At 43.5% G+C, this 16,539-nt stretch overlaps 1 protein-coding gene across 6 annotated transcripts in view; it reads left to right on the plus strand.

The window, feature by feature from the left end:
- LOC144681248 (ankyrin-2-like) overlaps nt 1-16,539 on the plus strand; it is an 866,008-nt gene that overhangs the window by 339,603 nt on the left and 509,866 nt on the right. For 5 of the 6 annotated variants that reach the window (XM_078542897.1, XM_078542890.1, XM_078542902.1 and 2 more), the window contains exon 1: nt 3,835-4,250. The exons of the other annotated variant lie outside the window; for it this stretch is intronic. In XM_078542897.1, the coding sequence (XP_078399023.1) occupies nt 4,122-4,250 (129 nt within the window). In that variant the 5' untranslated portion in view covers nt 3,835-4,121. Of the gene's footprint in view, nt 1-3,834; nt 4,251-16,539 lie in introns of those variants that run through there. 6 annotated transcript variants of the gene reach the window in all.

Raw genomic sequence — 16,539 nt, forward strand, 5'->3', positions numbered from 1 at the left:
TACTGAAGCTATCTGTGTCCCTATTCAGCAAGACCTGGACAACGGTCAGGCTTGAGCTGATAGGCAGCATGTAACATTCATGCCACACAATTGTCAGGAATGAACGTGATAAAGAGGCCTTGTTATAGGTTGATGCAGTTGCAGCTTGTCTTAATTTCTCTGTTATTTCATGCTGCAACACGCTGGAATTCAACTTTTTTTGTCTTCCCAAAGCTGGGTTCCTCAATCAGGGACTGAGTGCCTATGAATGAGGGACCCCCACCCTGCCAGAAGTCTGCAAGTAGACATACCAGGGTTTGCTCATCCTGCTCCCTGCATGGCGAGCCCCTGTGACCCGCCACTGGGTTAATACGAGCAGCAGCAGAATGAGGCCTTTAAAACTGCGGCAGTGGCACTAAAAAGGTGACATATTTTAACATTGTTATTGCTCAGTTATCCATCTTGAATATTTCTCCAATGGCTTTGCTATAATAAACATCTTCAAAGGATTAGTCCAGGTTGTAATTTCAATCTTATGCAGCCAGCATGTGCCAGTACTAAGAAGAAATGTCCCAAAACAATTTTTGAAAATGTGTGTTTTGTTGCTTGTACGGCCACAGCAATATTAATTAGAGTCATGAGAGGCATTGCAAAATTCTCGCAGCTGATGATATCATTCAAACAAGTAATGATGGTACTCTTTGCAGAGGTGATTTAAATATCACATACTGAGGAAGTTATTCATTTGTGAGGAGACAGGGAGTAAAACCTGTGGCCTTAGTATTTCCAGCATTGGTTGCAGACTAAAGTGCAACTGTTTAATACATTGGATTAACACTTTACCAGGGAGTGTATTTTGGAAGTTGTTTTTAATTTTGGTACAGAGTACAGTGAGCTCTGCCTATCTGCCCTTGCAACTACCATATACCAATGCTTAGTGAGAAAGTATTCCATTTCCCCATATTATAATCGTCACCTTGACAAATACAGAGGGCAGAATCTTGAGTGACATGGGCTTGAGCCACCGGCCCCAGTGTCACCTCTTTTCACAAGGGTCCGTTGCACCCTGTGCCACTCAGGCAATTGACAGGTCAGTGGTGGGCCTCCACTCTGGCTGGAAGTTCCGCCCACTGTGAGTTGCTGGCCAATCATAGCCCGGCAACTTTTCTGTACTCTGACGAGCCACCAGAAGGCGGTGGCTGCTGGCAGTTCATTCACCCACCTGAGACCTCAGATCGAGGACAGGCCTAGGGGACAGACGAGTAATGGCAGGAAGGGCATTGTGGGAACAGGGTCATGGGGGTGGGTGGGGTGTCGGCAGCTAGGTCAGGAGGTGGGCTCTTAGCTGCCACCCCCCCTCCCCCTCCCCCCCCCTCCCCCTCCCCCCCCCTCCCCCTCCCCCCCCTCCCCCCTCCCCCCCTCCCCCTCCCCCTCCCCCTCCTCCCCCTCCCCCTCCCCCTCCTCCCCCTCCCCCTCCCCCCCTCCCCCTCCCCCCCTCCCCCCCCTCCCCCTCCCCCCCTCCCCCCCCCTCCCCCTCCCCCCTCCCCCTCCCCCCCTCCCCCCCCTCCCCCTCCCCCCCTCCCCCCCCTCCCCCTCCCCCCCTCCCCCCCTCCCCCTCCCCCCCCTCCCCCTCCCCCCCCTCCCCCTCCCCCCCTCCCCCTCCCCCCCTCCCCCTCCCCCCCTCCCCCTCCCCCCCTCCCCTCCCCCCCTCCCCCCCTCCCTCCCCCTCCCCCCCTCCCCCTCCCCCTCCCCCTCCCCCCTCCCCCTCCCCCCTCCCCCTCCCCCTCCCCCCCTCCCCCTCCCCCTCCCCCCTCCCCCTCCCCCAAACCCCACCACCTTCCCAAAGCTGGGTTCCTCAATCAGGGACTGAGTGCCTTTGAATGAGGGACCCCCACCCCGCCAGAAGTCTGCAAGTAGACATACCAGGGTTTGCTCATCCTGCTCCCTGTATGGCGAGCCCCTGTGACTCGCCACTGGGTTAATGCCAGCAGCAGCAGAATGAGGCCTTTAAATGAGCATTAATTGCCCACTTAAGGCCCTAATTGGCGACGGGGTGGGAAGGCCGTCCACATATTGGAGTGAGAGCGGGAAGGAGACAAGGAAGTGGTGGGATCTCCACCCACCTCCCTCTCGTCCAACGAAATAGCCCCGCCACCAAACTCACCACAGGAGAGGACACAAGTTTCCGCCCAGAGATTATTATTATTAATTCAGAATAAACATCAAAGTATTTGTGTCCCAAAAGGAATAAAACAGTTTGGACCAGTACTCTTATTCCCTAGTTTTTACAATTTTCTCGTTTTGGGATGGATTCAACATTTTGCTTGGACCATGCTGGTCTTCAATGTATCCCACAATAGTTACTCCTGGTGAACAAATGGGACTCAAAATGAAGGGAGAGAAAACACTAATCGTAAAAGTAACAGATGTAACAAAATTATTTCAACACTGTAAGAAACGAATTGTTGAGTTTGCACTGCCAGTGTCTAGCTTTGCCATTGACTGTACATGTGAGGAAATAGCAGCCATTATGCCCATGATTTTCTGGCTGGTGGGATGCCTGAATGTAACCTCTCTTGATTTGTGTGGCCAGAAGAAGATGCTCCTAGATGGCAGCACAAATTTACCATCTAATATCAACTAGACCATTTGTGTAAATGGGAAAACAATTGTAACAAATCTGTAATTGGAATCCTGAATCCATCTATACTAGATCTATTCCTGATTTTGATAGGGTGGCAGGGGCGTGGTGAGGGGTAGGGTGGCTGGTGGGTGGTTGTGGGGATAGGGTGGCAGGTAAGTGGGTGAGGGGGTTGGGTGTAGTGGGAAAGTTTGGGGGGTAGTCGGGGGGCTCATCAGGTTGGGGGCAGTAGTTGAGGAGTGGGGGGGGTGTTGGTTGGGTGTAGGAGGGTAGTCGGGTCAGGAATGTAGTCAGGTTAGTGGGGGGTTCCTAGTCGGGGACATCGGGGGTAATCAGGTAGGGGGGTTAAAAAAATAAATCTGCATGGAGTTAAATATTGCTGTTTTAATTATATCCTCTAAAAGTAAAATTCAAAGATGTAAGTGTCGGACATCTGAGAAGTGTTATTTAATCAGCTCTTTTGGCTTTCACTGGTGTGCCACAATGTTTGACGCTCAAATCCTTGTGGTGAGCACTTACACTCATCTTTTGGAGACCTGCCCTCCTGATAAAAAGACTATTATTGATGGCCTGTGGCTGCTGGCTTTATTGAACACAACTTGAATGAACTACATGTTCTTTAAATTTCTACGTATCTTTCAGTTAAGCACTTGATTTAGATGAATTTTCAGTATTTGCTTGTTATTGGAAAGAAATAACTCGTGCTGGAGACATTCATAATTACTTACGTGGCTATCTGGGCAACCCAAGGATTGAGTGAAGTACTATATTACTCAAATAGATTCTGAGGTCATCTTTAAGTGCTTATCTTAGATTTTTGAACACAAAATCACATGCAGGGTAAAAAGACAAATCGTCAGAAGCAATAACATTACAAAAGTCAGAGCCCTCCACTCTCCACGCATCTATAGATATAAACATAATTACCGATTGCTGACAAAATTGTAGAAACCCATTTTCATGAAAAGACCTGCTTTAAATAGGAAGACAAATATCCAGTGCTTCAGCAGAGACAACAGCAATAGCTGCACTAGTCATTAAAGCAGACTGCACCATTTCTCAACACGTAGTAAGGTGTAGCTTAAGCTGGAAGGATTTTCCCCACCCACACCACCCCCTCCCCCCCTTCACTTTCTGTTAATATGGGTCCTGCCTGCTCTAGTCGGGGGACACAGCCAGTCCCAGGGCCCCAGAAGGCCATGCTCTGACGTTATGTGCTCAAGGATATGTTCTTAGTCTGTCTGCTTATTATCTATTGCAGCTCTAAGGAGAGCTGGTCTCAAACTTGCTTCACATTCTTGGGAAGGATTGCATCTGTGGAACTGAATTGCATTTTGAATTAAGGGTGCTGCAAGAATTTTGTTTGAGAGGTGACCTTTCCAGTGGGATTGCAGCTCTTGATTCCTGCCTCCTTTGCACTGTCCTTGCTAGCAAGTCATTTAAATTTGTGGTTGGGGATGATTTGAATTCTTAAACTGGGTTTTGGCAATTCCCTTCTGGTATGGCTCACGCTGCAGCTCACCTTAAAAAAGCCCGGGAGCTTGATCATGAAGAGAAGGAGAAGGAAAAGGAAAGAGAGAGGAAGAGGCAATCAAGGAGAAGCAGCGAACGGCTAAGTCGTAAACGCAAGGTACGCCACCTTACCAAAAATATAGTAGCATTGACTGTTTAAAGACACCTGCTATACGTGACTCTACTCAGCAATGATTATAGATTCACTGCATTGTGGTGCCCTGCTAGCCCTGTCAGAATACCATTAAATTTATAAACATATGCTAAATCAGGTTTTCTATTGTAGGATACCCAACCAGATTTAATTAATTGGATTAAAAGATGCCCTTTTACTGTTTACTTTGCTTCTGACTGCAGCAATGATTTGTTTTCATGTAGTGTTTGTGCTGTATCTTCCAATGCTGTTTATTTGTGTGCGCTTGGGAGTGTGTGTGTGAATCTTCCATCACCAGCATGCACAGAGATACTAGCTAGCAATGCCCTTTGCAGCAAACAGAAACTGCAATAAATTGTCCATCTGCTGGTGCTGTGCTGAGGGGCTGCCTTTCTGCTTTGCAATGTGCACAAGGTGCTAACAGATATTAAAAAGAAACTGAAATGATTTTTATCTTTTATATTGTGTCATCTAACCTAACTACATTTTACAGAAGTAGATTTGTTTTTGTTGATTCCAGTTACTGTCTTTGTTTAAGCAAAGCTGTATTGAATTCAGCTAGAAGTGACTGAGGTGGTATGATTTAATAGGGCAATGCGAAGGCTTTTCTGCAGTAGGGCTCAAACGCTGTTTTAGGAACTCCTACTTTCATTATTAGGGACTGCTGCAATTGGAAACGATGGTTTCCCTTTTTGATATCTAAAATATCTAAAGACTGCAGGATTTGAGATTGTAGTAAATTAGCTGCAGTGAAAAATGTAATGTTTGAGGAATATTCAGCAATATTATAAAAACAACCAATGACAGACACTGTAACAAGTTGCTTGAATTTATGCAGTACCTATTCTAGTCAAAGAGAATGCTTATTGATGGGCATTTTTAAATGAAGATAAAAACATTTTGATGTAGGGCTGATTATTTTTCATATCACACCTAATAATGCCAAAGGAGTTTTCAGTGAAAGACATATATTATTATTTATTTTTAAAATAGATTCAAATCCAGGCCAGGAAAAGACATAAAATATTACATTTTCAGTGCTCAAGATATTGCAAAATTTTGACTGGTTCAGTCTGATCAACAAGTTATAAATGTGTACTGGTTTTGCATGTTAGATCTTACAAGAAGCTGGAAATCAATTTGGTGCATCCAATGGTTCCTTCCAGTACTTGGGTTTGTTCCCAAATAGCGCCACTGCCTGTAAAACAGTCAGTACCTGCTAGTAAGGAAATTAATTCTAAAAGCGAAGCTTCTAAAACTGTGAGTAATTCCACATTGATGAATGCTGCAGGCACCTTCTTGAATTAATATAAGTTCTGCATTCTATCATTATGCAAAGATAACTGTTTTTATTCTTATTCTGAGTCCACAAATGGAAAAAATGGTTCAATTTTATAGAGTGTATTAATATAGGTACATGTGTAAAAGAACCCACAGAGTAAGGCCTTAACAAGTTTGATTGCTGTTTCAGTTAAGGCAGTTGCCATAGATGACATAAGATCTCAGCACCATACTTTGTTCTCATATCTGTCTACCCCTATCATTCTTCCATTCAGATCTTCCTGTTCAGTAAGAATAGTACATGGATAATAATTGCACTTAAATATAATTCAGGACCCACTCTAGTGGGTAAACTATTCTGTTTTTGATTTCTAGAACCATAGGGGAAATTTGGTGCTGTACCTGTTTAGACAGAGTCTTGAAATTTCAGCTCGGGGTCATGGGTGGATCTTCTGCCCACCATGTCAGTGAGACACGGCTAGGGGAGATCCCAGGCTCACTCAGAAAATTTTGCCTTTTTAAGCCATCTATAGGCTTCAGGACATAACAGTCCCATTCATACCTATTGAAAAGGCTTCAAAATTTATGAAGGGGAGTCGGAATTGATTTGCATTTCCCAAAACAACGTATTTGTTACATTGGGAGCTGTGCCTATCATCCAGCTCCTGACAACTTATTTCAGCTTATGTTTTTGGAACACTTCATTTGTGGTGAAAATGATTTGTGAATTAAAGCAATAAATTTAATTTTGCAAAATTTGTGCAATTCTGATTTATTTGAAAAAAACTGAGATTGCAATCTTTCCAAATCACCTGACTCTGGTATTACATGTAAATAGAATGGTTTAAAGTTTAATGTGCTTTTATTAGTCATCAATAGTGACTCCATTATTGCAGACCCTAGTGGCCAGGAATGACTACAATCTGGTATCTTTAAACAATTGTACTGTAATAGTTCCTCAATATTATGGTTCAGTTGTGCATGCTCATGTGTGGTTGGTGCGTGTGTCCTGGAGGTTAATAAATGGAAGTAAGTCCAAAGTGATACATTGAGATGGGCCACCTATCCTCATCTATTCCATGCTTGTTGTTAATGGTTTTAATATTGCTGATTGAAACAGTCCATTGTGCCCTAGAGTTATGTTTCTGAATGTATAAAGACTTATTGGTGCACTTGTGCTCATCATCTAGTGGTTGGTTGTACTTAAATGTTTACATCTATCAAATAATGGTAATGTGTCTGAGTCCTACAATCTGTAATGGTTGCATTTGTCTGAATCCATAGAGCTGTATGAATAGGTGGCTGACCAAACCCATTATGGTTTAGTGCAGGCTCTTTCATGTTTGAGTTTCAGATCTAAATGCTGATTTCACCTTGTACTTTCCTAAGAGAAAGAAACACCTCCCATAATTTTGGGTCCTGAAACTTTTTACTGTTGTAGTTACAGTAAGTAGATGAAGCAAAGTGTTGCTGGAATTTCCTAATGTTATAACACAAGGAGACCAATTTTAGGATTGGAAAGCAAGGTAAGTGCAATGTATTCCACAGTTTAGTACCCACTTCAGTATATCTATGAGATGGGTTACTATGTGAACCACCAAAAGCTGCCCATGCATCTTTCAGAAGATATTGGAGGGAGGTTGTTTTTGCTGGAGAGTTCTGATGAAAGATCATTGAGCTAAAACGTTAACTTGTTTCTTTTTCCACAGAAGGTACTAGACCAGCTGAGTATTTCCAGCATTTTCTGTTTTTATTTCAGATTTCCAACATCTGCTGTATTTTGCTTTTATACCAATTCTTTATTGTTCTGGCTACTCAATTGGGGCTTTCAGTCACCAATCGCATTGTAATCTCTTAGTTGTCATATTGGTTGTGTTTTTTTAAATCACATATTACGTGTTTCTTGAATTCCATGTTGCATCTGCCAAATTGCACTTAAATCTGTTCATTACAATATAAATTGCAATCTGTCTATTGTCAGTCTGTTCTATTTGGTCATAATCACATTGCAAGCTTTTTAGTTATGTGTTGAGTTGTAATGTTCTTATTCTTTACAGCATGGCAATTTTGCTCATATAATTCTGTAAAATTATGTTACACATAGAGAAGTAATTTTCCAGTTGTAGTTTATATGGTGACAAACAACCTTTAGCTCATTTAATGCTTTGTACCTCTGATGAGGGTTGGAATTCTAGTTCTAATGGAATGTAATAGGGAAATACTTTTTGTCTGCCATAAACACAGATCAATCCAAGTACTTTTACTGGCATAAAGGAATAGCTACGCTTGACTAGGCTATACAAATGGTGTTCCTTTTTGTGAGGTAGTTCAGGAGTTGCATTGGTAAAAGGTTTATTTTTAACAGTCAAGATCAGAATGTATTGACTCATATCTCCATTAGTTAGATGCCTCAAGGTACTTTGTGGAGGCAGTACTGGTGGTTTTACAAAGTTAGCTATGAGAGGTCAGGACTTTGAAGTAAAATACAGCTGAAAGGAATTTTCTCTTGGTGCAAAATTATTGGCAGATAAAATGGAAGCAGATGGTACAGATACAAATCTCCATTTGTGTTAATCATCTGACTGCATTTAACACTTGTAGGATTGCCTGGAATCCTTTGGAAATTACTTTCGCCTAAAACTCTGAATCTTCTCCCACCAGTGGTTCCATGGTATCACAGAAAGAGAGAATTTTTATTGACCATAGGTGAAGTGATACCAGTGCAGTAGGTGCCAATCTTTGGATTTTTTTTCATGATGTCGATCTTTGCAGGAAAGGTGCAGTGCATACATCTGCAAATTCCCTGAAAACTTTTTATTATTCAAAGCCGATCTCTTCATGCTTGTAAAGTTCTGATATCTGAACAATGAAACAGGAATAAAATAAGAAACCTCGTTAAGGTCTTGTAACCACAGTACAAGGTACAGGATTCTTGGGTCCTTTTACATGGAAACAGTTAGTGCTTTCTTTAAGTTAGAAGTAATTCCATATGAGTGATATCACATCTAATTCTATTTATAAGCAGAAGTACTGTTGTCCAAGTAATATATTTTCTACAAGGTGTAAAATTAAAGAATAATTATTTTTATAAACTAGTCATTCCTTTGCTTCAATGATGGTGACATCAATAGACATTATAACCTGAATTTTAGCAGAGATGGAAGGGCCCTGCACCTTAGCCAAAATGATGCAAGAGCCCCAATTCCAGAAGCACTGCCCCTGAACTTAGCACCCACTATTTTTGCCGGGATTGATTGGGGGGAATGGGGGCATGTTGTACTTTGCGCAACCATGGTTCACAGAAGCAACAGCACATGTAAAAGTGCAGCTGCCTTCAAACAAATCCAATTTTCGTTACTGGGTTTTCCAAAACACAACTTGTAGGCTTTAGACATTTGAGGAAAAGGTCTAAAGCTGCCGGAGTTATTTGGAGAGGTAAGGTATCCCTTTGGGAGAGGGGAGGTATCCTTTTGGGAGAGGTAGGGTACGGGTCTGGGATTGTTAAGAGTAGACATGAATGTGAGTAAAAACTGGATAAGCTTTGTGGAACTGTTAAGCCATTTAAAGCCCCAGACCCTTTATATTTTTGAAAAAAAAAATCCAGCCTGCAGTTGAAAAAAAAACTATGGGAAGAATTTTCCCTTCGGGGGGGTTGTGCGGGGGCGGGCACAAACCCGATTGGCACCCCCTATTGGGTCGATGCTGCCATTTTACGTGGGCGGGCCAATTAACGCCCACCCCACCTCCGTGCCTCAGGGAGATCAGTTCAAGTTCAGAAAAATTTAATAGAGGAAAAAAAATTTAAGGACATGTCTCCTCATGTGAAATTGTCACATGAGCTGGGACATGCCCATTAATTTTTCCAAAACTTTTAATTTAATTAATAAATCCTTCATGAAACCTCATCCCGCCCGTAGATGAGGTTTGATGAAAAATGTGAAGGCCGCCTGGTCTCTTCGCCTACCCGCCAACCTTAAGGTTGGACAGGCAGCATTCTTAACAATTTCAATTACTTTCTTAATGGCCTTAATAGACCTTTGACAGTTTGGCGGGTGTTCAGCCAAATTGACAATCTTAATGATGTGCGGTGATGTCCGGACACACGCCCGACGTAACCGCATGTCATTTTATGCGTCGGCGAGCGGGCCCCGCCCCGCTCGCCGACTGGAAAATTCTCCCATATGTCTGCTATTTCAATGTTTGTTGACCTAAGGATTAGTGCTGTTTGACTGCTTCCACAACCTATCATTATCACAGTGCTGGCCTGTAATTTCAGTTTGACTGACAGCTCCAAGTGGTTATAAAGAGATTAGCTTTCATGTGGGGCTATGAATGCAAATATATGTTTTCATATGGGATTAAGTACTTGAAAATGTTTGGTTTTATATAAGGGATTAAATACTAGAGGGGATTAAAATATTATCAATGAGAGTTTTTTTTAAATGTAATGAAGTCTGCAATAGACACTTAAGAACTTTATTTTATTTCATCTCACCATGGCTCCTGAGATCAGCCCATTGTGGATACTGGGTGAGTTGGCGTGGAGGGTGTAAGGGCAAAGGGTGTTGGGTGGGGGGCCATGGGTTGGCATGAATTGGCACTAAGTTGACACCAGAGTTATTTAGGGCTAGGCCAATGAGTGGAGGGCTTGGGTTATTATGGAGGGTATGAGCAGCCATGGTTGTGTAGAAGGGCATAGATTGGCAAGAAGGGTGTGAAAGGGACATGGGGGTGAGTAGAGGGGCATAGGTTGGCACAGAGGATATGAGGGGCTATGGGGGGGTGGATGGGGGATATGAGATGGCATAAGTTGGCCTGAATGCGGCATGGAGAATGTGTGGAGATGAGCTGTGAGGGGTGAGGGCTAGAGGGTTGTACTTTGTTTTATTGTCCCTTGGGGGTGGGAGAGTGATGTTGGGGGTGTAGGGGGCATCCTGTGGGGTTGGTCTGGGTCTTCACAATAGTTACTCAGAAGTTAGAAGAGGTTTTAATTCTTCTAACTTTTTCTGAATAACTATCGGTGTAACCCTGGCAAGACCCATCTGAAGTTTGCGATTTAAACCACATTTTTGGATGGTTCCCAGTGCAGCACAATTGTCCAGAGGAAGTGTGCCATTCTGGGCAATTGCTGTGCAAACCCTTATGTCGGAACTTCCCAGAGGGATTCCCCAGCGCATCTTTAGGGTACCTCCAAACCTGGCGCTGGGGAGCTTGGAAGTTACGGGCCACACCTGAGCTTGGTTGGTGGACTACTGTCTAATCTCAAAAATATCGTGTTGTTTCCCATGTACTTCATCAAGGATAGTGTGAGCTTTACCAGAATAGCTGGGGTTTTCAGTAGCAAGCAGCCATTATTTCTGCATCCTGGCTTCATCACTGTGCGACTTGAGATCTATTCCGAAAACGTTGTGGAAGCAGCTTGAGAACTGTGAAATTCATCATCAGTTTCAGCACAATTTCTGCTGGGTAGGATTTGTGAGGGCCAAAACCAACAAAGTAAGACCATAAGACATAGGAGCAGAAATTAGGCCATTCGGCCCATCGAGTCTGCTCCGCCATTCAATCATGGCTGATAAGTTTCTCAACCCCGTTCTCCCGCCTTCTCCCCGTAACCTTTGATCCCCTTACCAATCAAGAACCTATCTATCTCGGTCTTAAATACACTCAATGACCTGGCCTCCACAGCCCTCTGTGGCAATGAATTTCATAGATTCACCACTCTCTGGCTAAAGAAGTTTCTCCTCATCTCTATTCTAAAAGGTCTTCCCTTTACTCTGAGGCTGTGCCCTCGAGTGCCCTACTAATGGAAACATCTTCCCCACGTCCACTCTATCAAACCCAGGTGTCCCTGGTAATGTGACTTAACTTCAACAGAAAATGACACCATAAAGTCATACAGATACAAGAAAATCTTGGCTAAACGACAAAGCCAAGCTTCGTGGTGAGTTTCAAATGCACGTGATTTGGTGGTGTACCATGAGGTTTTGTAAAGTGCAAATAGGTATTTGGTCGGAACATAACTAATATCGTTGGCTGCAGTCTCGGTTGGATCTGCTGCAATCAGAGCATCTGTACTTTAAGCTACTTTCAAGTATAATCACTTGCTTAATACATTCTTTTCCCCCAGTAATCTACAGCTGGTGTCAATTTTAGATCAGTGACCAGTGATTCTGTGTAGCTCAGCTGATGTAGAGATTAGAGATTAAGCACTGGCGACAAATGCAATACTGAATTAGATTTTTGAAGAAAATCTAAGTTAATGTGACTACAGACATTTAACTGGCAGTCCAATTTAAAATCATTTTGCAATCTGCAATCACTGTAAAAGGTTTTTTTAAAAAAATTCTGCAACTTTAATCCATATTTAGAAGTGTGACCTATGATGTTCAGTATGACAGTTACCTATTTTGCTTCTTCTTCGGAGCATATGGAAGCCCTCTAATTTACCCTGCCCTCCACCCTGCAGTTCTTGTTCTCATTGAGAGGGCAATATGTTTTCAAGCCTTCACTACTGCTATGAAGTGCTTAGGAAGTTCACTGATTCTCACCCCATGTGACCTCCAGTTATCATTTTTCGATGACCACAAGTGATCTGATGGCAGATTCCATCCAAGATACCACCATTTTGCAAAAAGCCATACTTGTTCATCATTTCTGCTGATAAGAGGTTGAACAATTATACCAAATGCTAATTATTAGAAATATAACTTCAAAGTGATGTGCTTCTTTATCAGAATGGTTTGACATGGTGATACAAATAATAGTTTGTTAAGTGACGCATCTTGAGAGCGGATGTGGTTTTTATAAAGCTGACCTCATGCAGCTTTAACTTTACTCTGGTTCATTCCTATTGTAATGAAAACGAGGTAAATTTTCTCCGTTAGCGCTCCCAACAGAGTGCTTCACATTCCTGACATGTTAAATTCTGCACTGGCAGGGCTTAAGGTGAAAATTTACCCTAAATGCTGCAGGGTCTGTACTGGGCATTTCTTGCACTATGGGCCGAATTTTTCCGGATGGGTTGCGATTCCAATGGCTCCCTCAGTTCCATGTCAGGAACCTGGAAATGGCTATGATGGGATGTTGGACGTGATCTTCCCGGAGGTGGCCAATTAAGAAGCTGCCTCTGGGAGCACTGTCCAGTTAGGGGCAGCAGTCGGTTCCAGTGTCGGGAGGTCCATTCAGTGTGGCCCGTGGAGAGGGCCATCAGTGCCCTCACAGAATGAGGAGTGCTGGTGGTGCCGTGTATAGCGGCGCTTTCAGTAGGGTTGCAGCAACTGCCATTGCAGCAAGAATTACATTAGCAGAGACATCTGTCTCCATGAAAGGGCTGCAATGGCATGTCTGCTGCTTTGGGAGGCCTGACCACTGTGATTTATTGCCAGCAACATAATAAAAAGCCTCACTTGGTTTGTGGCTTAGACCTCTCTCAGTGAAGCTGCCTTTGCTCAGTTTCTGGGCTCCTAAGACAGCGTGGGACCTGTGTACCATCAGAAAATTTGTGATCCAATTGCACAGTAGGAGCTAATTGCCCATCAAGTCCCCTGATTGGCTACTCGCCACTGCCTGGATTCTGGGGTGGAATTTTATTGTCTTCTGCCGGCAGGTTTGCAGGTGAAGGGGCCTGTAAAATTCCCTGGGTGGTCTTCTCACTGTACTCCCTCCCACCGCCGATCTGTCTGCAATTTTACTTGGGGCAGGCAAGGCTTAGGGTGGCCCATGCACCCTTGCCCCAACTGAAGCCCTTAGAGGAAAATTATTGGCCACTTAAGGGCCGCTTCCCACTCAGCCTTAATTTTGAAGCTGTGGGGTAAGTTCAGGGGCAGAGATGTCCCCCCCTCCCCCCTGGGCCTCTCCATAAAGAACCCCGCTCCCCATGCTTCCTCTCCTCTCCTGGCCATGGGACCTTAGCACTTACTTGCTCCTGGACTCCAGGGCCTGGATTTTCACTCCCGAGCCAGGAGAGTCAGGAAATTTCAGGCTTGGCACACTGACCTTGGGAAAATGTGCCCCGAATGGCGGGCTCTTCGTTCCAGGGGAATGGGTGCATGCTGGAGTTGTGTCCATCTACCTTGGAAATAGTTTTGGGATGGACAAAGGGGCTGTCAGGTGCTGAGACGGGCTGGTTAAAAACCAGCTCATGCCCTTTCACCCATCCCAATGACTTCTCATAACCACCATCCCAACTCATGCCCCTCTACTCATCTCATTGCCCCTTATTGTCTTGAGACAGGACTTTTATCAATGAGACTGTTTCTTTCTTTTATGTATAGTGAAGTCTGTAATAGAAACTTAGAGTTTTAATTTTTTTTTCATCTCAGCATGGCTCCTGAGGTCTGACAGTGGTGGATACTGGGTGAGTTGGCATGAGGGGTGTATGGACAAAGGGTGGTTGGGGGTCATGGGTTGGCATGAGTTGGCACAGGGGCTAAGGCATCATGGGGATGATTGGGGGTTGTGAGTTGGCACTAAGTTGGCATAGGGACAATATGGGGCTACGCAATGAGCAGAGGGGCTGAGTTGGAATGGAGGATATGAGAAGCCATTGAGATGGGTGGAGGGGAATGGGCTGGCATGGAGGGTATGAGGGGCCACTGGAGGTGGATGGGGTGATATGGGTGGGGGGTGGTGACAGGTGAGAGCTAAAGGGCCTAATATTGAACAACACAAGTAGGCCAAAGTCCCAGAGAACAAAGGCAGGCCTTTTAACCAGTCCGCCTCAGCACTTGTCAGCCCCTGTGTTTAAAATCGAGATTAATTGCATACTCTCTTGCTGTATCTCATTCTTTCTCAGGCCCTCAAAAATGAATTTTTTTACTGCAGTATCTCCTTCCTCCTACAGCCTTTAAATTCTAATAGTGTTACTTAACAAATACTTCTATCTATCTGACTTTCTGGCCTACCCTTTCATTAGCTTTAGCTGGTGTTATACATTACAGTCCAGCCCTGCACACTATTTCCCTTAAATCTTACCGCTGCATTTTGTCTAATGAAAATTGAATGATAAAGCAGTATTCTCATTTTTATTGGTCATCTCAATGAACAGACTGTTATGATTGGGACTACTTCCCAGTTCTCTTTATTCATGCTCTTTGCACACATCAGCTTCCACGACAAGCCTGTACTTCCTATGAACCAAGGCTCAAATCCACCCACATTTCTTCAAATATAAGTAACATCATCAGAGGCAAAACATCTTCCTGTCTCCAAGGATACACCATATTATTTGTTATGGTTCAAATGACTTCTTGGGTTTCAAACCAGATTCCCTGCCCTTTCACAATACAAAAACAATAGTTTCCCCAAAACAATAATTAACTGAAGTATATTTTTAAAACTCTGGTTGCAAGCCTAGATAAAGATTTTAGTAAGAAATATAAAACATACAATCCAACTATTTCCTTTTGGAATGTCTTGCACTGCTCACCGTTCATAGCCAAATAATCTGCTCTTTCTCACTGGTCCACACCTATGCTGTTCCTGAGAACCTAACTGCCTCCATTTTATTCCCCTTTATCAATTGAGCAGAATTGTTTAGGCAATGCTATGGTGGCCATGGCCCTGTTGGTAGGATTTCCACCTCTGAGTCAATAGATTGTGGGCTGAAGTCAGGATTTGAGCACAACAGTCTAGCTAGATAATTCAGTGCAGTACAGAGGGAACGCTGCACTGTCAGGAGTGCCATCTTCCAAATGAGACATTGAACCGGGACCCTGTCTACCCTCTCAAATAGGCATATAGGATCCCATGGCACTATTTCTAGGAGAGCAGGGGAGTTATTCCTGGTCTCCTGGTTAATATTTATTCATCAATCATCACCACAAAAACAGATTATGTGGTCATTAGCACATTGCTGCTTGTGGGAGCTTGCTGTGCAGCAATTAGCTGTCACATTTCCTACATTACAACAATGACCATACTTTAAAATGAACTCATTGGCTATAAACCGCTTTGAAATGTCCAGTGGTCATGAAAACTGCGATATAAATACAAGTCTTTCTTTTTTGCTAATTATCATGTGGAGAACCACAATGAATGCCCATGGCCCAACCCACAGTGTGCACTAGGGACACCAACAAAACAACAGAACCATCCTTAATTTGAAATATTATCAGGTTTAAAAATGCCATTTTATTGGTTTATTTTTTTGAAATGCTAGTACTTCTGATGTCTTATTGTGTGCCATTGCAAAATTGATAGGCAACTCATTGAAATAAAAAAAATCAATTTGTGTTGCTTTGTACTTGGATTTTCCCCTCAAATAAATAATGCAGCAGCTTGTTTGACTAGGGTAACAGATGTGCCTCTCACAGATATAATAACTCACTGTCTGTCTTAAACTCATTTGTATTCCATTAGAAGGCTCCACTGCTGTTGAGTCTGACACTCATTAATCAGGTTTTGGAGGGTAATGGAAGTCCAGCCATAGTCTTTTTGGGAGCATGCTGTGAGTGTTGGAAGGATTGTCGATATTGTGCATACGGTCCCTTTGTTTAATAGAGAGAGTTACAGCATGTGCAGTCTGCCATATTATGTTAAGGTGCTTACACTTTTATGCTTGTTATGGGATCCTATTTGGGAATGTGTCTTCTTTGGGCAGCTGTCTCGCACTTAGTCCATGAGTTGGTAGCTGATTGCTGCTGTGTAATATGAAATTAAAGGTAGAAATGCAAGCACTGCATAATCCAGGTTTATTTCATAGAAGCAAGCTCCCTTAATCCAACTGAACATTTATAGACCAACATTTCTGTTGCCTCTCACAACAACAACTTAATGTAATAAAACATCCCAAGGCACCTCACAGAGGCATTATAAAACAACAATACTGAACCACATATGGAGATATTAGGAAAGATTACCAAAATCTTGGTCAAAGAGGAAAGCAAGGCAGAGAGAGGCGTGGAGAGGTTTAGGGAGGTAATTCCAGGACTGAGGGCCTAGGCAGCTGAAGGCACAGTGGTGGAGCGATTAA

The sequence above is a fragment of the Cetorhinus maximus genome, chromosome 1, assembly GCF_964194155.1.
Source record: "Cetorhinus maximus chromosome 1, sCetMax3.hap1.1, whole genome shotgun sequence".
Classification (NCBI taxonomy): domain Eukaryota; kingdom Metazoa; phylum Chordata; class Chondrichthyes; order Lamniformes; family Cetorhinidae; genus Cetorhinus; species Cetorhinus maximus.